Below are 21,654 nucleotides of genomic sequence, written 5' to 3'. Positions count from 1 at the left end.
CAAGAATCCTCTTCATATTTATGTATACATTGGAGGTTTTGACTGAGTCAACAAACTTCAAGATGGTGGCTTTCACCTTCTCCTCATATTTGTTTGCATACAATCTGAGCTTGTTTCAATTTTTCCAACTCATGTTGGACATTTTCAGGTAATTGGGAACTAGAAGGCATAGGAGAGGGGGGATATTCAATGATGGGACTAGTAGGAGGGGGTCTTTGTGGAGAGGAGGCTATCATGAGTGTAGAAGATTCACCGGGATGATATTGACCTGCCAGTTGACTCTGGAGTCTAGCAATTATGCTGTTTCTATTGGCTATTCCTTCTTTAGCATCATTGTAAGCTTTTAAAATAGTCTCCAACTTCAATTGGAGATTAGCCTTTTCTTGTGTCTCTTTCTCTACCACCGCAACACTGAATTTTGTAGTCTCTAGGACTGTGCTTGCAACTTCCACTAGCCCTGTGTCTTGGACTCTTTTAACTATCATGCCTCCTAAGAGGCTAGAATCTGATGCATCCTTCCTTCTTTTGTTTCATATTTCTTTAAAGACCACATGACAAGAGCAACATTATCTTTGCTGAATGTCACTCCTTCAATAGGCTTTGTTTCTTTCCTCACTGCATCAAGCACTAAGGTATCAGCTATATCCCATTCAGAGAGAATCAACACACCAGCCTTTGCTACCATTTCTCTTCCTTTCTCAGGGGTGATTGCTTTGAACTCCTCCATCATTTATTGCTTAACCTCTTCTTCTACCTGAGTTGTATTTTTAAGAGGCTGTTCACTTTTCCTCTGTTCACATCTAGTCTTGAATTGATCAATATTTTGCTTCCATAGAAACTGTATAAAATCTCCTGATGTGACAAAATTACTGTCAGCTAGGAATTCTTCACTAGCTTGCTTAATAGTAAGGTCCATTTCTTGGCCCTTTAACTCACCATCAGTCAAATCCATTTCAGCATTAGGTGGCTCTTCGGGCATCCCCTCTTGGGTCTCCTCATAGGTATAGGCAATCTCATCGAGACTCCCTAACTGCAATAATTGTTTAGCCACAGCTTGTTCATCTCCAATGTGGATAGGATACTAAGATGGAGAATATTGAGGCTCATCAGTTTCAATTTCCTTTTCCACTCTCTGCTTCTTAGGGGAATCCTGGATGTCAATGACATCTTCAATTTTCCTCTTCCCTTTTGAAGTGGAAGGCTCACCTGTCACTGGCATTATCACAGTGTACTTTGACCTTTTGTGCATTACATAGTCACCACATGGGATATCTCTAGAAAAGGAAGGCTTAGCCAATACCATCTTAGCCTTATCAGGCTCATTTTGCATTATGGCCTCCCTCTTTTCTTTTAAGGTCTGCATGAGATCTTCAAAATAAAGAATCAGGAATTTTATTTTCTCCTCAAATGGATTGAAGCTAGAAAGGGGGTCATAGCCAGTGTCAAATTGATGGATAAAATCAAGGGCTTTCTTATATGCCACCCACTTCTCCTTCCTCAGTTCTTGCTCATCTAAGCTGAATTCATTTCTAATCAGATCTTCTGGGAACTGAAATTGATGTGGCCTACCTCTGCACACTACTCTTTTTCTGAACATGCCATTGAAAAAATCCTCGGTGTCTGCACATCTTGAGATTGCAGTAGACAGCCTATATGGCTTAAAGAATTGTTCAAAAAATCTCCATCCACCCTTAGTGATCACAAAATGGTGAGCCATGGTAATAGTTGGGAAAATACTCCCTTTACCTCTATTGGTTAGCTATGCTTCTTGTACTCCCCCAATTTGTCTCAGGACTTTTGCAATCCCTATCTTCAATGGGACCTGATAGGGTAGTAAAAAGGGGGTGCCTCTAAATCCAAACACTCTAAAAATAGTAGACACAGGGTACAAATATATGTCTCCCCAATTGTGAACAATCTTGATATCCTCTGCAAACTCCTTTGGTCTGAGAAACTCCAAAAGAGCCTTAGGAATTCTAGGGTTTTCTCTACATAGAAGAATCCTAATTTTAGATGCAAAGCATCTATCAAACTTTAAATAACTTGCATCTTCTCTATCCCAAGACAGAAAAGTACTCCACAATTGCACTGGTATCTCCTCTTTATCCTTGACTTTAATCAAGTCCATCTCCTTTCCAAAATAATCAGCCCCTTTGAACAGAAACATATGCATTAACATGGAGTACCATCCAAATGGCCTATCCACCTTACCATTTTTGATTCCTACTAGCCCTTTATGAATTGCATCAGCAAGGTATGAGGCATAATCAAATGTTATTTCTAGGGAGGGGTTTAGAATTTGTGCAATCATTAACATATAATGGGTTGGCATATTCTTTTCAGCATCCTCTCCAAAAATTTGGCATAATGCCCAATACATACCCTTAGCTCTCAGAGTGAATAGGTTGAGAGAGAATGGTTCCATTGTGTTGGGGCCTACAACTGTTAACTCCACTATCTTTACAAAGAATTCTTTCACTGGGCCACTTCTAAGATAATTCCTTTGTGTGTTGTAAACCTGGGCTAACGACTCAAAGTCAATAGGTTCTAACAAATTGGAGGACTCACTGAGTTTAAACACTTTCTTGAATTCATCTTCATTTATCTCAATCAAGACTGATCCCTTTATGTTCCTGATGCATCTTGCCACAAAGTCATAATTCTGTGCAATCAGGGCTAATAGATCTACATCCATAAAAACACCTAGGACCACAAGCTTTCCTACATCCTGCTTCCATATGCCATTCAAAGGCACTGGGGAATTCCTCTGCCCAAAACCGACTTTGAAGAGTCCTAATCCTGACAATCCTATTTCAGGGTCCCTCAACCAATTACCCTTATCATAAAGGCCATCTCCAATTTTTAGATGAGGGTTCTTAGGTACTAGCTCTTTGGCCTTAGCCCCAACATTGGTGGACATGGTTAATTGCTCTAAAAAATCATCACAGATATTTCGGTCTTGGTAATTCACTTTCCCTATAAATTCTCTTCTGGGTGCCATTCTGGTCAAACAATTATACCACTAGAAGCTAGCACAGACCTGTAATGAAGTAATTCACACAACAGTATTTGAGAACAAACCAAGAGTTATCAAGAAAAGCACAAGAAACCTGATTATTCGCCTGAAGAAAATTGCTTTGCAACAAACTTCGATGAAACAATACTTAGCAATCAAGTTGATGCGGACTGAAAAGGGCAAGTTGGCATTTAAGTTTTTAGAAATTAACTCCACATGCTTTGGCTTTCTTTTTAGAATTAAATTCGCCAAATCGAATTCAAAACTGGCTCCAACGAGTCATAATTTCTCTAAGTCTTTCCTCTGTTTCGCTCTTTCGCTACTTCACAGAACATAAAACCCATGCTCTTTTCTTTCACGAAACAATGCTGGCCATTGGATCTCAAGAACTTAGACCGCCTTTATCTCTGTTTAATCTCTTTGCTTTAGTGTCGGGCCCTACCTCCTTTTCGCCACTTCGCGGAGTTTAACAGTCGTGCACTTTTCCTTCACGAGGCCGTGCCAAGCGTTAGATCAAACTCAAATCACCCAACCTTTAACTCCAACCAGGACCGTCAATCCTTTTAACTAACCACGCCTCATCTTGACGACTAACGACTTTTGCCATTTCACTGAGGTTAAGCTGCAGGCATCTTTGGGTCACGAAACAACGAGAAGCGTTGGATCAATCTTGAGATGAATGCCTTTTAAGTGGGCCCTTTATCCGGGAATTACTTACCCCACTTGTTATCTAGTTAATAAATGCCACATGGCAGTCGGCCATTAGCCCTGGAAACTCCTTTTGGTTCCACCCTTAATTTGCCACGTGTTCCCTTTTACTATTCCCACATAACTGCCAGTTACACCTAGGTAGGCCCTCAACCACTTTTTTAATCCACGTGTCACGTCACTCCTCCGTGTGATTTCCACCTATCTTTCGCGACTTCACGAACATTATTCTTTGTTTGGCTTGAAGCCACGAAACCATGAGAATCGTTAGATCAAAACAGACCTGATCTGCTTTTAACTTCATGCCATGCCTGTCCCTTGGGCCCATCGGCCTTTTCGCTACTTCGCAATGTTTAACTTGCTAGCATCTTATCTTCGCGAATTCATGCGAGCCGTTAGATCTCAAGAACTTGCTCGTTGTTTACTCTTTTTATGACAACCTTGCCCGGACCCACTGCATACCACCAACTGAGTGCCTTGTCACCGCCATGTCATCGCCAACTGGGGTTACCACATTTACTACCACTCTTAGCGGGACCCTCCACCTTTTCGCTATTTCGCTGAAGGTATAGCTCGTGCATCCCCCGACCACGAAACAACAAGAAGCCATTGATCATGTTGAAGCAGATCTAACATCACCTACAACCTATCGAGCAGATACAGAGAAGTTATCAAATGATCATGTTGAAGCCATTGATCATGTTGATGCCAATATCAAATTTGATAACTTCTCTGTATCTACCCGATAGGTTGTAGGTGATGTTAGATTTGCCTTGGAGGCTTTAGTTTCTATAAATGAGGAATTGATGGAATTGTGACAACAAGCGTATGATGATACCACATGTATGGTGATGGTTAAGGTGCATTCAGATGAGATTCTTGTTACAAATGTGCCCCCCCACTAGGTTTCATACTGCCATGTCCATTTCTCAATAACTTATACTCACTGTATGAGAAGTCTTTGTCATATTTGCCACACTCACCATTAATCTCTGAGAAAAATTTACAACCCATGATTTTAGGTGCTAATCAAGATCCCACACATAGTCAAAATTAGTCAATGCCATGTCAATTTTAAAATTGGCAAGTGTGGTTGGTGGTAATTCACAAGCAGTTAGTAGTTTTATTAATTTGTTGCCAACAAGGCAAATACATAAAAATATTTTTGTTAATCTTGAAAACAATCATGGGAGAAACTAAAAAATGAGCTCTGAGAAATTCATGCCCTTAGCATTCAATTTATAGAGTATTACATATTAAATGAGGGCCATAAGGTTAACTATGGTACTTAACATAGGCAATTGAGAGATTAGGCAAGATCAATGTGGGTGGCTAAAGTTTATTCTTGGTCGGCTCTAGAAGCTTTTGCCTTAATGGTTGAGTTTGACTTCGTGGTAGAAATTATATCTACCAACACTCCACATTAATTTCAAACACATATGCCTCAACATTTATCATATCTAAATATAACTAGGCTTGAGTGTGTTGCTTCATTTTTTTGATTGTCCCTCATCATAATCATCTTTGGTTTTTATGACTTACCCTTAACCAATAGACTTCTCAAGTGGTTTGTAGCTGACCACAAACTCTTCTCACAAATGGTTTATAGATGACCATAAACTTTGCAGTCAAGTTGTTTCTACTGACCATGAACTTCACATACTAGTGGTTTTTACTGACTATGAAACTTTGTACTCAAGTGGTTTTGGCTTACCACAAGCTTCACATGCAAGTGGTTTTAGATGACCACAAACTTCACATACAAGTGGTTTTCGTCTTACCACGAACCTTACAAGATGAGGATACTAACTTATAATGCGCACATTTTTCTCATCATTGTGGCCTTCTCCTTCTGTACCTACATTGATTATTGAGTCCATATGAAAATCGATCTATCTACTGAGACACATGGGTAACCAACCACTGTGCTCGCTAGTTCTAGAGGAATCATTTTCAGATACATGGTTCATCAATATTTAAAATCTCTTGCAACAATACTGGGGTGTAAGGTACAAACGATCATGCACCCCTCACAACATTTTAGGTACAACAGATACTTCAATTTTGCCTTTTAACAAAGATCACTTTCACCCAATACTTATACCTAAAAGGACAAGTTCATTAACTATGCCCACACTTCTTGACTTCACCTTCAACCAAAACACTTCACTAATTTGCAATCTTCCTTACAAACCCACAACCTTTCTTTTTGCAATCTCCTTTCTTTGTTGACAATGACCATCAGTGTCACACACCACCTCTCTTAATTTAAAGCAACTCTCACACTTAATTTTTACTATGCCTATGACTATTTATAAATCAACAAACTCTAAACAAATTGGCAAATTTTCAACCTTGAACCATTATATCAACTTTGCAAACACAGAGACAAATCATCACACACACCATAGTAATCCAAACTTGAGCGCTTTACTATGGCAAATGCCAGCCTGCGGCATTGAAGTCTTCATTGTCTCCACTACCTTCTTTGTTAACTTCCTAAATTTGTAGTTTGAAGTCAACGACCTTAAATTTAAGTCAAGGCGTCTTTCCTTGTGCTACGATCTGCACCACTTCTTTGTTATGCTTACTCCAAAGCTCAATTTTTTTAACTTTTTTGAAAAAAAACTCACCAAACCTTCAACGATTCTTTGGCTCTCTGTTTTCTTCACCAATTGCGCCTCCTTAACAGGGGACTACGCTGTCCTTACAACTATCTCCACACAAAACATTACGTTGGGCAGCTTCTTCTCAACCAAGAGTCTTCTACACTAGCGATTCTCTTCTCCAGTAAACTCCTATCACAATGTGATTTCCTTTTGATTGGAGATTTCTCAAACAGCAACACTAAAAATCTTTGAATGAACAAATTCACAGTCATATGATCCAAACTATCACCTTCAAAATCTTCTGCTCTATCTTTTTCCAGCAGCATAGTATCACCTTCTGTAGCTTCTACTTACCCTATAACGTGGGCAATTGGTTTCTAGCAACAATCTTGATGAGTTCTTTTGCTTTAACCTCAACCGACACTCACCATTCCTTTGTGGTGTGCAATATCTTTCTGAGCAACTTGTCTTCAGACCAAGACTCCTTCATATGCATCTGCCTCTCCAGGATCTAATAAACTGTGGGCTCTGATACCATGAAAAGAATCATGGGAGAAACTAAAAAATAAGCTCTAAGAAATTCAGGCCCTTAGCATTCAATTTATAGAGTATTACATATTAAATGATGTTCATAACGTTAGTTGTGGTATTTAACATGGGGAGTTGAGAGATCAGGCAAGATCAACGTGGGTGGCTAAAGTCTGTACTTGGTCGGTTCTAGAAACTTCGGCCTTAATGGCTGAGTTTGACTAATTTGGTACAGAGTACAAACCCAAAAATGAGCTCTAAGAAATTCAGGCCCTTAGCATTCATTTTATAGAGTATTACATATTAAATGATGTTCGTAAGGTTAAGGTTAGTTGTGGTATTTAACATGGGGAGTTGAGAGATCAGGAAAGATCCACGTGGGTGGCTAAAGTCTGTACTTGGTCGGCTCTAGAAGCTTCGGCCTTAATGGCTGAGTTTGATTAATTTGGTACAGAGGACAAACCCAAAAATGAGCTCTAAGAAATTCAGGCCCTTAGCATTCAATTTATAGAGTATTACATATTAAATGATGGTCATAAGGTTAGTTGTGGTATTTAACATGGGCAGTTGAGAGATCAGGCAAGATCAACATGAGTGGCTGAAGTCTGTACTTGGTCGGCTCTAGAAATTTCTGCCTTAATGACTGAGTTTGACTAATGTGGTACAAAAGAAAAACCCAAAAATGAGCTCTAAGAAATTCAGGACCTTAGCACACTATAGAGTATTACATATTAAATGATGGTGATAAGGTTAGATGTGGTATTTAAAATGGGTAGTTGAGAGACCGGTAAGATCAACGGGCAACGTCTATCCAGCCCCTACGATACACCGGTATCTTATGCATACAATACATGTTATACATACATTACATGTTACACATACATATAACTGCATGATAACGTCTACCACATCCTATGCATACAATACATGTTACCCATACAATTACATGTTACATATATATATAACTGCATACCTGCATGCCGGTGCATCCTAAGGACTGGATAGACGCTGACAGATCGACGTGGGTGGCTAAAGTCTGTACCTGGTCGGCTCTAGAATCTTCTGTCTTAATGGCTGAGTTTGACTTCCGTGGTAGAAATTACATCTACCAACAAATCTGCAAGGTATAGAGAAAAGCGATGTTGATGGTCAAATAATAGGCCTCTTTGATAGCCATCGTGGTGCTGGAGCTGCAGAATTTGTGAAGCAAAATCTCTTCACCAATTTAAGAAATCACCCAAAATTTATCTGTGATACTGTTACATGGTGAACGGATGTTTCTCTCGTAGTTCCCAGAAGAGACTAGGGCGAAAGGAATGAGAAGAAGAGGTCAATGGCAATGATGGCGCTGGCGGTGCTGGGAAGACCGCTGGACAATGTTTCCCCAGATCTGGAGATGGCTGTGAAGGCAGGGAGGGTTCGTGCTGCTATCATCAGTCACTATATTGAACTGCAAAACTCACCACTAGCTGTTTGCACACATAGCCTAAACCTCCACAACCAAGTTTCTGCTTCCCGCTAAACCTCATTGCGGCTGCCTGTATGTTGCAGATGAATGGCTATGTCCATAATCATACTCCCCATGATGTAACGTTCACTGCATAGCTTAAACTTTAAAATGCGCGGGCAGAAGTACTTTTAATAGATTGGGCGAGAGAGGTTCAAAATTCAATTCAATCTTAACAGGAGCAATGACGGGCAGTGCAGAGTCAGAGAAAAGCAAGTGTGGAGAGTACCAACGGAAAATCAGAATCATGGGAATCATGGGAATGGAAGGTTGAGTGGGTCCACGCCAGCCACTCTAAGCAGTCAACCAACAGAAGTTTCCTACACCAAACTAACAAAACTCGCCAAGTCTTCCACACGGCAAAATCTTGGGGAAAGGAACGCGTCCCACCGTATTTCAGAAAGAGCCTAGCGGAAGAAATTTATTCCAATTTCATTTCTACGCGAACACCATATTTTATATATAAAGTGGCATGCCAGTCATACTTAGTAGTTTAAAAAATGAAAAAAGCACTACAAATTCCACCGCCATCTTTGAACATGTTTCCATTTGAATACTTCTTCTTCCTTGATGAGATAAACGCTATATAATTAGCTCTTCTCTCCTCCATAATCCACACACCTCTTCTTTCCACACAAAAGAGAAGCAAACAATTGCTAAGCTTTGCAACAATGGCGCTTCGGATTGCAGCAATGGCGGCTCTGTTGGTTTTGTGTGCATGTAATCATTATGCAGAGGCCACTGACTACACGGTGGGAGACGCCCAGCAATGGGGTTTTGGTGCAAATTATACCACTTGGGCTTCCTCAAAAACATTCCTTGTGGGCGACACCCTAGGTAAATATATTATTACACTTCCCTTTGGATTCATTCATATTCCTTAATTATAATAATAATAATAATAATGATGATGATACAGTGTTTTAATAATCTGTGTTTTGAATGTTGTTTGTGGTAAACAGTGTTCATCTATGCCAATGGAGCGCATGACGTGTTGGAGGTGCAGAAGTCGGCTTATGATTCGTGCGCTACAAGTAACCCAACGAAGCAGTACACAGATGGAAACACAAGAATCTCGCTCACAAGCAGTGGGACAAGGTATTTCATCTGTGGAATTACCGGCCACTGCAGTGGTGGTATGAAGGTGGCAGTTACCGTTTCAGCCGGTAGTTCCACCACTCCCGCCGCCCCATCTCCATCAACTAAGACTGCGCCGGCGCCTACCAGTGCGGGACACGTGTCACAGATGAAGGATGTGTTGGTCTTGCTGATTGGCTCTCTTATAATGTCTGTGATCTTGGCTTAAATGGAATATGGCTTTTTGCCAGGGAAGGGACAGTGCAATTCAACAAGTTATTCTTCATTATCATTCATCTTCTTACAATTAATAAAGCCTTGTTTAGCTATGTATCGATTTACCAATTCAATTGGGCTTACCAGTGCGAGAGATTTTTGGCTTACAAATGAGATTTTTAGCATTCCTTGTATTGTATTGGATTGGATGTATGAATAAAAAGTCTAGTCTTTTATTTTCTTATTTTTATGATTCCATGAATTTGTATTAAAAATTATTTGTAATATATTTTTTGCGAACAAACACAAGATCAGTTCTATTTATTTTTATATGAGAATTATCAATACAGTTTTATAAATGTTAACAAATTGTAAGGTGTACATAACGTGTGTTGTGTTCAAAGTTGAAATAAATATGTTCACAATAAATTTACTGAAGATGCTTTGGAGGTACGTATTGAAGCAAATGTAATTAGTAAGTCCAATATTAAACATTGCAAACTTCCGTGCTGAAATATGCACGATTGGCAATATTCAGCATGTGAATCTGGTCATTCTCCGGGGATTCTATGCAGACGGTTGTCGAAGGCTGCTGTTGTATTAGTATATGCCCAATGGCTCTCTAAATTCTCTGCTATTTGGTGGAGGAGGAAAGGTTTTGGACTGGAAGACCAGATTCGCGATTGCATTGGGCACTGCTTGAGGATTAGTTTATCTACATCAGGAATGTAGAGACTCTATCTTTTAGCAGATGGTTATAATACACTTGTTGTCTAAGCCTTTATAAAAGTATCAACGACTAAAGATTTGAAGTAATTATTGTAGCATAATAATATCTATAAAACTCGCAATCAAAACTTTCATATCAAGAATTCAATAATTAGAAGAAATAATACACAAAATTATCAAATGTAATAACAAAATTATGAGATAAAAACATCTACAATGTGGCACCTAAACCTCTAGTTAGAAATTTAAAACCCAAATCTGAAAATGAAACAAGAAGCTAAAAATAACTTATTCCTTTCACCTACCATAAGCTCATAATAATCCCATCAGTACTTTATTATCTCTATTCAAATGTCTTATGACGTGTCATACCATATCATAAATATTTTTCAACAAGTGTAACTTACTCTTATAGCTATTTGATCTGTCCTAGATGTTTTCATGTTTCTAATGTGAGCAACCCAACTTTTGGAGGCCATAACTTTTAATTTAGAGTTCAAATACATTTATGCATCGGGCATGTATCAAAGTGATATTGAACAACCTAAAATATATAGCCTAACAATTATGTTATTTCTATTTTATAGCTTAAAATTCATACTATTTGTAATATTAGCATCAGAGTTACAAGACTCTGCGAGTCTAGGTAAGACTCGCAGAGTCTAGAGGCAGGTCGCCCTCACCGAGGCCCACGACCTTTGGATTCGGCCTTGGCCAAGTTTGGACAAGTTTTGGTGGACGAATTTTGGCAGACTCACCGAGTCTTGTGGGTCGGACTTTGCCGCCCAGTCAAAAAAAAAAAAGTTCAAAAATAAAATAAAATGCCATAGTTTTAAATGAAATAAAAGGGTAATATGTTTTCTTCCACATCCTAAAAAGTCATTTTTGTTGTTTGCAAGCACAAGCACAGATAGATTGAAGAGGAGATAAGGATTGTTGATTGTTTGTGCAAATTTGTAGCTTGCATTCAAGCATTTGAAGGTGTTAAAGAAGGATTTAGAAGAGATTTTCTGCTGGCTTAAACATCACACACTAAGCGTTGATGCTTAGTGTGGGCCCCTCATAATTGTATTCCGTTTCCGTTTTCATTGCCATCATTGCGTGCCCAAAACTATACAACGTACGTGCAAAACATTGTGCAATGTACATGTAGATTATTCACAGAGTGCATCACATTATCTTACTATATCAGATAAATAATTTATCAAAATTTACTAAGTCTTTTATATCGACGTTGCTTCTCGCATTGAAGTATGATTGTGTTTTATATTATTTTTAAATATAACCAAATTTAATTAATTCTTTTATTTAGACAATCTTAGCTATAAAACAAAATTAATTTAGATATCATATATTTAAAGTTATAAATATTAAAATTAAAAAAAAATATATTTAATTTTATGTGTAATATAATTCAATTAAAACAAATCTAATTTTAAAATATTATTAAAAATGCAACATTAATATTTTTAAAGAGAAATGAAATTAAATACCAAAATATTAATAATATATTATTCAAGAGAGATATCTAATTGAAGAATTATTAAATTATAAAAAAGAATAATAATTAAAAAAAGTTAAATTATACTATATTATGTATGTATGTATGTATGTATGTATGTATGTATGTATGTACATATATATGTGTATACACACATATATGTATATATACACATAAATTGTGTATATATACATATATGTACATATATCTACATATATACACACACACATACATAAAAGATGATGATAAACAACTTTTGGTTTCACTTCGTTCGTGATCATCAGGATGAATGAGAGATCAAGGAGATGTGAAAAATGATGATTAATTAAAAACTTGGACACAATCAAATATAGAAGTTATTTATGAATTGTGGAATCTAATAGAATTGATACATAAAAGATTGCAAACCTTAAATTCTATATAACTTAGCTATTTTTATTCTTTTATATTTAGTAATTTATTAAAATTTAAGTTTATAAATTGTTTATAATTTTTTATTGTCTAAAATTTAGCAAATTTATTAAATTTATGTTTAATTTTTATAATTTTTATATATGTAATTGTTAATATATAAAAAAATTGTTAAAACTTTTTTCTTATTCAATTATACACATACATATATATAATATTTTTTTATTCAATCCTTTTTACTTATAATATTACATCCATCAAACATTTATAATCATTTTAAGATACAATGTTAAGATCTATTTTTGAATTAATTTTCAATATATATTTTTAGTATTGTTATTATGAAAGGTTGTTTTTTAGTATTTATTTAGTTATTAGTTTGATTAACATTATATTACATTTTTTAGCACATATATATAATTTAAAAAATTTAACAATTCTTATTATTTATATATTTATATTAATAATTAATTATTTATATATGTATATAAAAATATATTAAAAAAAATTATATTAAAAAAAAATTAAATAAAAAAATATAAAAAAATTAAATAATACTAAAAATTGTTAAATTTTTAATTTAAAAAAAAATAAAAAATTCAAAACTTACATTTTAATATAGATTAAATTAATTACAACAACTAATATTTCTACAAGATAATAATATTGGCACTTGCACCCCTTTAAATAAAAAGATTACTATTGACTTGCAATGAAATGTGAGTTAGCTACAGACATTTCTAACTGGAGGGTATGAAACTGGGCAGTCTCACATTTTTTTGCATAATTCGAGTTGGCTACAGAAGTTTCTGACTGGACCGTATGGAAGTGACATCCCCCAAGTTTTTCATGTTCAATGGAAACGGAAAATAGGTGGTAAATTGAGCGGCCCACACTAAGCGGTCAAGCTTAGTGTGTGATGTTTAAGGTTGGTCGGAGATTTCAATAAAATTTATAAAGGTAAGTACCATTTTTTTGTTATATTTTTTATTTTCTTACTTTCATATTTCCATTTTTTAGTACATTTGTTTTGTTTTTGGTTTATTTTATATTGATGGAAAAATATGAAAATTGAAACCCTAGTTTTTTTTTCTTTCTATTTTTCTTTTAGGTTTTAATTTATTTAGAATTAGAGACATTATGCTAATTCTTTCTATTTATAATATATTGCAGCATAATGTCTCAGCCTAGTGGAAGTGGTGCCTCAAAGGCAACCTCGGTTAGAAAGGACAAGGCTTGGAAACATGGTATCCTCGGTTCAAAAAAATGAAAAGTAACATCTATTCATTGCAAAACAACATATAACGGGGGAGGTATTAACTAGCTGAAATATCACATTGCACAAATAGAGTGCCATGATGCAAAACCATGTAAAAGAGCACCCCCTGAGGCTATTCGTGAAGTGCAAGCTCAATTAGAGGAATTTGAAGAGAGAAAAGAATTGAAAAGGAAGCAAATGGCAGCCATTGGTGGAGAGGCTTCTTCAAATCCTCGACCTCCATTCCCTAGATCTGGCAGTAGTGGTAGCGTGAGTATGAGCATTGGGCCTCACATTCATAAAAAAGTCCACATTAGACTCACTTATTGTTCCACGCACGACTTCGGGTGCGCAACCATCGCTTGAGAGCATGGGTTGGAATAAGGAGAAGCACGATGCTACGAAAATGACAATTGGAGACTTGTGGTTCTACAACAATGTTCCATTTCATGCAGCGAGGTATTCATTAGTATTTTGATTTCTATGTCTTAATTTTTATTCTTTTAAGAAATTGAGAATTTAAGAGTATGCCACATTCATTATTTTTATTTTTAAAGTTACCAGTAAAACATAATAGTTATTAGTTAATACTTATTCTGTTTATTTAATTTGTTTTAGGTCTCCATACTGGCAAGTTATGGTAGATGCTATTACTAGTTGTGGCCAAGGGTTCAAAGCCCCTAATGATGAAAGGATAAAATACCCTATCTTGAATCAAAAGGTGGCTGATGTTAAAGCCAAAATTGCTAAGCAACGTGAGATATGGAGGAAGAAGGGTTGCACCATCATGACTGATGGTTGGATTGACAAAATAAGTAGAACACTATTGTTTTTTCTTGTCTCCTTATTAGGTAATTGTACTTTGTACTTTGTAGTTTGTATTTTGTAAAGCATATTTATCATTGGTTTAGTGAGTAAGTTTTTTAATTTTAATTTTACTAAATCTCTTTTTTCTTTTTCTTCCTTAGGTAGCACAGTGTTCTTGAAGTCAAGTGATGCTTCAGGGAATGTAAAAAATGCTGAGTATCTCTGTGGGTTGTTGGAGGAAGTTTTGGAGGATGTGGGTGAGGAGAATGTGGTGCAAATAGTGACTGATTATGTAACAAATTATGTTGATATAGGTAAAATTCTTATGGAGAGGCACCCCACCTTATTTTGGACCCCTTGTGCTGCTAATTGCATTGACCTCATATTGGAGGATCATGGTAAAATTCCATGGATTAAGCCATGTGTAGAGGCTGGAAGGAATATTTGTAAATAGATATATAATCATGCCTGGGTCCTCAACCTTATGAGAAATTTCACAAATAAGAAAGAGTTGTCTCGTCTAGGAATACCTGATTTGCAACAAATTTTATCACGTTGCAATCCTTGCTTCAGTCCAAGGCCGGATTGAAACACATGTTTGTAAGTGAGGAGTGGACGACATCATCATATGCAAAGACCACTACAGGGATTGATATGACTGATCAGGTTTTTGAAGAGCATAGATTTTGGCAATCGGCCAAGCAGATTGTGCAAGTAATTATCTATTATATTTTTTATTTTTGTTCTCATTTCCATTTCATTTCCTTATTTTTATTCACACTTGTTTATGTAAAACTTAAAACTTAAAGCTTAATGTTACAAATTTTAACTTGTGATCACAGTCCATAGAGCCTCTTGTTGTTCTCCTACGAGTTGTTGATGGAGAGAAGCCCACAATGGGCTACATTTATGAGGGTATGGACAAAGTGAAGGAGGCTATTAGAGCCATTTATTCAGGGAATCAAGCTAAGTATGGTCCCATATGGGAAGTCATTGATTGACAATGGCACAATCTACTTCACAGGCCTATACATGCAATTGCATACTACCTTAATACGACATTCCAGTTTCGGCCAGATTTCAAGGTCGATGATGAGGTGTTGAATGGGCTCTACAAAGTTGTAGAACGAATATCACCTGATGCATCAGTTGGAGAACACATAGTCCGCGAGGTAGATATTGATGCTCTGCGAAATGGGGAAAAGGTTAGACAAAAGCCTGTGGTCGTATAACACAGAAAAACACAAGAAATCGTTAGTGTTAATCAACCAAAAACTATTCTAAGCATGCATATCAAAAGAGACACTAAAAACATGATAAGATAATTTAACTATGGAAGTAAATACAACAAGGCATCTCCAAATGCCTTTTAACATTCTCTTAGCTCTTTCTCCTTTGTTCCTCTCCTCTCCAAGTTCCAAATTAGTGTAGCTCTCAGCAACTTTTTGCACTATGGATGCTTATGGAGGTTCAAGATTGAAATGTTTTAACTATGTTGTGCAAGTGTAAAACAAACTAATTAGACATATTATGAAATGAACTAAGATTTATTTTAGTCCAAAATGACAATATACGTGATTTATGCTAAATGCTCTCTCTAAAATTCACTATAGATTAAATGCATACAAGTTTTTTAGGATCTGGATTATGAAGAAATAGGCTCTATTTATAGGAAAAATGGAGCAATGGATGGTTGAGATTGAGTAATCTCAACAAGGGTCAGGATTGAATGATATCAAATCCATGTGAAGGCTTTCAACCCAATCCCAGGATGACAAGTGTCAATATGAGATAGGTTGAGAGGAGAGGGAATAAGCATTAAATGCTTGACATGACCTGAAAGTTAACTTGGGAGTTAAAGTCAAGGTTGGGTTGAGTGAATAAATTCTTTATTCAAAGAATAAAGCCTTTATCCAATGGATAAAATCTTGTGCAAAGGTAAAAGGGATAACCATGGTCAAAGCAATAAATGCTTGAGGAGACACATGAGTCACATGAGGGTTGAGTTAGGGGTTAACCATAAATGGTCATCTAAGAGCCATAAGTGGTTTAGAAGACTTTAGAGGTTAAATTGTTCAACACACAAAGCATTTAATGCTTTTCAAAGACTTTGAAGTCTTTGAGAAGTGACTCCAAGTTGCTTAGGAATGTGACAATAATTAGGGGATGGATTAGGTTAATTAGGAAGGATATAGAAGAATCTAGAAGGGTGTTTAGGAGTGCAAGTGGATTTGGTGGGTGAGGGAAAATAAGATTTTAATTAAAATAAAATTAATTTATTTCAACTTGTGGTTGCAACTTGCATTTGTAGGAAAATGCAAGTGGGGGGGATTTATGATTTAAATAAATGTTTTATTTAATTTATTTAAAAGAGGAAAGATGATTAAATTGAATAAATAGAATTTATTCATTTAATTGAGTGTGAATTTGGTTGAATGAATGAATTAAAATAAATTGAATAATTTATTTAATTAATAGGAGAATGTTTGATGATGAATTAATTAAATATTAATTTAATTAACTGATGGCTTAGTGGATTTTTAATCAAATAAATACGAAATATTCATTTAATTAAAATGGACAGATTTATGTGACTACATTTGCCCCTCTTTGAGACGGTGCAGTTTATCGTGTCGTTTCAAAGAAAGAAAAATAGGTGTGAAGAAATGCCCCATAAAATGTTAATTTAATGGGTGGTATGCCCCCTCGAGTGATGGGCCAATTTTTTTTGAAAAATCGGGCGATCTCTCGAAAAAGAAGGAAAATTGGCAGGGTGGTAGAAGAGAAGATTTTAGCAATAATGGGGAAAGAATGGGAGAAAATAGAGTGAAACGGAGAAACAACAAGCCAATGAGTACCTTTAGGTCATGCAAGAGATACAGAGAAAATGTAGTGTGTGGTGTGGATTGATGCTATACAATTGATCAAAATTGGTTGGACAATCTGGTGTGATTGGTTTAATTGCCCCGGTCAAGTGAAAGCATGACAGTTGATGTCAGTTGGTCGCTTGGACAGGATAAAGTTTGAGTAAGTGAATCAAAGTGACCTGATGTGACTTAGACAATTGATGTAATTGCCCGATGAAGTCAAGGTATAGGAAGCAAAATACTCATTGAGACTTAGACAATTGATGTAATTGTCTGATGTGATTGTGTTTAATTGGTTGATCAATTGGTAGTGTGTGTGTGTGATGGATGGTTGTGGGGAATCATGGCAACCCTGTTGAGACTAGGTCATTATGATAAATGTCTAATGTAGACTAGGTTTACCATAATCGATTACCTGTTGAGAACCGAAGATACTTGATTAGAGTATCTGTTGATAGTCTAGGTGTGTGTGAGTCGATGTACCTGTGCAGACAATGTAACCTACTTGGCTTATAGGATTACTTAGGATAGGAAACACAACCCCTCCTTTTAGAGATGGATGGTGATGAACGTGGCTTGATTTATTTTGATGGGACCTGATGTAGGGTATGTGATGTTGATTATCGAGTTGGGGAGGGTGTGGGGGTTTGATGTTAGATAGAAGAAATGGAGGACCTATGACTCATTCCTATGGAAGAAGAGGAAAAGAGAGTATGCACCCATTGTCATGACTATGTATGCATGATATGCAACTATTATGAATGTATGGATGGGTGGAATGCAACTAAATGCAATATATACATATGAGATGAAATGACAATCCATAGTGCTTTATTTTTCATCATTGAGCTTTAAATTGTAAGAATTTACAAGCAACTTGACATAATGATTCAAGATGACCTGAGTATTTCTGACATGAATTTTGATATAGCAAGTTAATATAAGCAACTTGATATAATGGATCAAGTTGACCTGAGTATTGCTTGCAGAACAGACAAGGATTATCTCCTTTCATGCATGACTTGGAACGTCCTCCTTGATCTTTTGCCGATCATATCCTGAGACAAGTTCATACCGTAATCAGAGATAAACCATTTTGGATGAGGCAGTAGGAACCAAGGATGGAGCATGGTACCTGCACGCAAGCAACATATATAAAGAATAAAGAATATGGACCCTCGATAATGGTTCATGCTCATATGGTCGAGGTATATGCTGTAGTCAGCAAGCCGTAGTGATCTATGACTGCATTTTGTATAAGATCATGTAGCTTAGTAAACTTCCCACGTAGACACCATTAGTACATGCCCCAGTACTTCATCCGAATAATTCAAAAAAGATACACAAACAATGCTGTAGGAACCTGATATATAAACGAATGAGTAACCTACAAATCAACCAAGTACTTGATAGCTTAAACAAAATTTTCTTGTCAAAGAAAATGTCATCTTGTCTTTGTTTTGGTAAGGAAGTATGCATCCTTCTTAAGATAGTGAGTGCGTTTATGTTGATTGTTTGGTTGATTGGATAAGTGGTCATTGTTTGGAGTATTTCACAATGTTTTTTTTGGTATCTACTTTGAAAAATGTATGTACAAGGTGTTGCCATGTTTTTGTTTGTTTGATGTTTTTGGATTTTGTGAGATAGTTTTGAGTGTTTTTTTGATTTTCTGAGACAATTTTCCAATGTTTTTGGTATTTGGAGAGACAGTTTTGAATGTTTTTGGATTTTGTGAGATAGTTTTGAATGAAGAATCAATGTATCACAAGTAATGCAGAATCCACTTCCATCAAAATAGGTTAAGGGTATTGCCCCCAGTTTTAGGCATGACTCTGAAAAAAGTGGGTTGCAAGACGCATGAAGTACTATCCTTAATTGCAGATCAATAACGAGCCATGGTTTGGACGGATAGATGAGTGAATGAAATGAACATGATTGCAAAAAGTTTGAAAGACAATGGAGCCATAGCCTTTACGAGTGGTGCCTGTTTGCCAAGTTTTCACCATCGCACTTACCCAAGGTGCCATCAGAGTGGTTGTTCACCGTTTGGATACATGTTTTTTTCTTTACCATTTTGATGTTTTTGTATTTTCTTTAGGTCATTTATCAAAATGTTTTTTGTGTTTTTCCGGTATGTATGGGAGCCTAATGCTCTATGCAGCTTATGTATAAAACCGTTTGAGGTGCATGCTATTGATCGGATCTGCTAGGAGTTCTCCTTATGAAGTAGCCAACTGATATGCCCTAGACCCAAATATAGCAGTAATAACATATGGACCCAGCCAGTTTGATTCAAAATTTCCTTGATGTTCTCGGTTGGGTTGGTTACGAGGATTTTCTCGAAGGACAAGATCACCTACCTTGAATGTATGAGGTCTAACTCAATGATTATATCTTCTGCTCATGCGCTACTGATAGGCCTTGAGGTGATTGTATGCAACTTGTCATTTCTCATCAAGTAGCTCTAAATCTTGGAGATGAGATACTCTGTATGCTTCATCGTCAATGAGATTATGCAAGGAAACCCATAGTGATGATATCTCAACCTCAATAGGTAAGATAGCTTCTGCGCCATAGACTAGTGAGTAGGGAGTTGCGCCTATAGGGGTTCAAATGCTAGTTCGATATGCCCATAATGTTGGATTCAATTGAACGTGCAAATCACGACCGACATCATTGACTGTCTTCTTGAGGATTCTTAATATGTTTTTGTTTGATGCTTCGGTCTGACCATTGCCTTGTGGGTAATAGGGAGTGGAAAAGCGGTGTTGGATGTGAAACTTCTCATAGAGCTCATGAACATCCTGATTCTTGAATGGAAGTCCGTTATCTGTGATGATGGACATGGGTACACCATACCAATAGATGATGTAATTATGTAAAGACGTCAATCTAGGATCTAACCCTAAACTACTGTTTATTCATAAATAAACTTAAAATTTCAATCTCTAAGCATATTTTATACAAGATATAAGCAAACATCGAATATATCATTATAATGCACATGAATAATACAATATCCAATACTAAGAAGTTCTTATTTCCTACTTAGGCTTCCAAATTGCCTTCAGAATATACAAGAAGATGCATCCGTCGATCTTTAGTTTGAGTCGCTTCCTTCTGTCTTTTGAACGCAGATGAGAACAAGAATTAGACACTTTTTCCGCCCAACCTTGAAGCTTACGCTTCCCCAGAATTCTTGGTCAATCAAGAATACCCGACCCTGCATGAATTGGTTTAACCAAAGAATTCGAAAGCAAGAGGGAATCTGGTGCATGCCTAGATAATATATGCATTTTCATTTTTCCTACTTCATTCTAAGAAACAAGCATTTGCTATCATACTAGGATGTGGTAGAGAGTATAAATAAGGAATTTCCATCTTTTTCTATGGATAATTCAAACAATAACTCGGCCGAGTATATGCCATGCACGACAAAATAATAGTTGGAAAAAGCAACTATTCTCCCTAAAACATCCACATTCGGCATCTGTCCTGAAAGGTAAATTTTTCCAACTCAAGCTTAACCCTAGCTTGATTCCCTCAAACACAAATTCTATTGAGAATACAATCTTTCTTTTAAAACAAAAATAGAGATATCATTTTTTTGCTTACTAATCATCACTTGTCTAATATATCTATCGAAGACAATCTTTCATAAAAACGATATACTTTTATAAGCAATAATCTTAAAATCAATCTTTTGACTAAAATAAAGTACATACAAAAGAAGGTGTTATACATGTATGAAATTAATCTCATATGTAAACAAAAGTACACAAACACATTCTAAAAATAGAATTAAAACTAAATATTTTTGTGCAAAATATGATATTAACATCTTTTCTCTAAATTCTTTTCTTCTATTCCACAATGGTTTACAAAGCATTTCAAATACAATATTAATAATTGATACCCATTTGGACGTACATGTCTATTATCTAAACTTCCATTTCTACACATTTTATACCAAATTTAACAAATAAAATAAAACATAAACAAAGGATTCTAACCTCTTGGAAACTTAGAGTGGATTGTAAGCTTTTGACCTTGTTGTTCTTCGTCAAATGATTCCACACCTTGATCACAAGTCTCTCTTTCTCTCCAACTATTCTTATCTCTATCCAACTATCTCTCTATCGCTCAATCTCCACGATATTATCCAATTATTCTTCCTCTACATCCAACTATTCTTCCTCTATCTCAAACTATTCTTCCTCTCTATCAAACTATTCTTCCTCTCTATCAAACTATTCTAACCCTCCCTTCAAGAAATTATCGCTCTTCTAATCTTGTGTGAGAAAGAATGAAAGAATGTGTGTGTGTATACGTCTATTTATTCTAATCTATGGCTATGTTTGCTACTATCCTATGGGTCTTATTTACTGTTCCACTATTTCTATTGTCATGTGGTTGTAAC

The 21,654-nt window shown here is 36.1% G+C and overlaps 1 protein-coding gene across 1 annotated transcript; it reads left to right on the top strand.

The window, feature by feature from the left end:
* The first annotated feature begins 8,051 nt into the window (after positions 1 to 8,051).
* LOC131042082 (chemocyanin) lies at positions 8,052 to 9,786 on the top strand. Its single transcript, XM_057975390.2, has 2 exons — positions 8,052 to 9,205; positions 9,331 to 9,786. The coding sequence occupies exons 1-2, from the start codon at positions 9,040 to 9,042 to the stop codon at positions 9,672 to 9,674; spliced, it is 510 nt and encodes a 169-aa protein (XP_057831373.2). The 5' UTR covers positions 8,052 to 9,039; the 3' UTR covers positions 9,675 to 9,786.
* The last annotated feature ends 11,868 nt before the right edge of the window (positions 9,787 to 21,654 follow it).

Source organism: Cryptomeria japonica, chromosome 2 (genome assembly GCF_030272615.1).
Source record: "Cryptomeria japonica chromosome 2, Sugi_1.0, whole genome shotgun sequence".
In the NCBI taxonomy this organism is placed as follows: domain Eukaryota; kingdom Viridiplantae; phylum Streptophyta; class Pinopsida; order Cupressales; family Cupressaceae; genus Cryptomeria; species Cryptomeria japonica.
The sequence above is the reverse complement of the archived record's forward strand: the minus strand, read 5'-3'. Positions and strand labels throughout refer to the sequence as shown.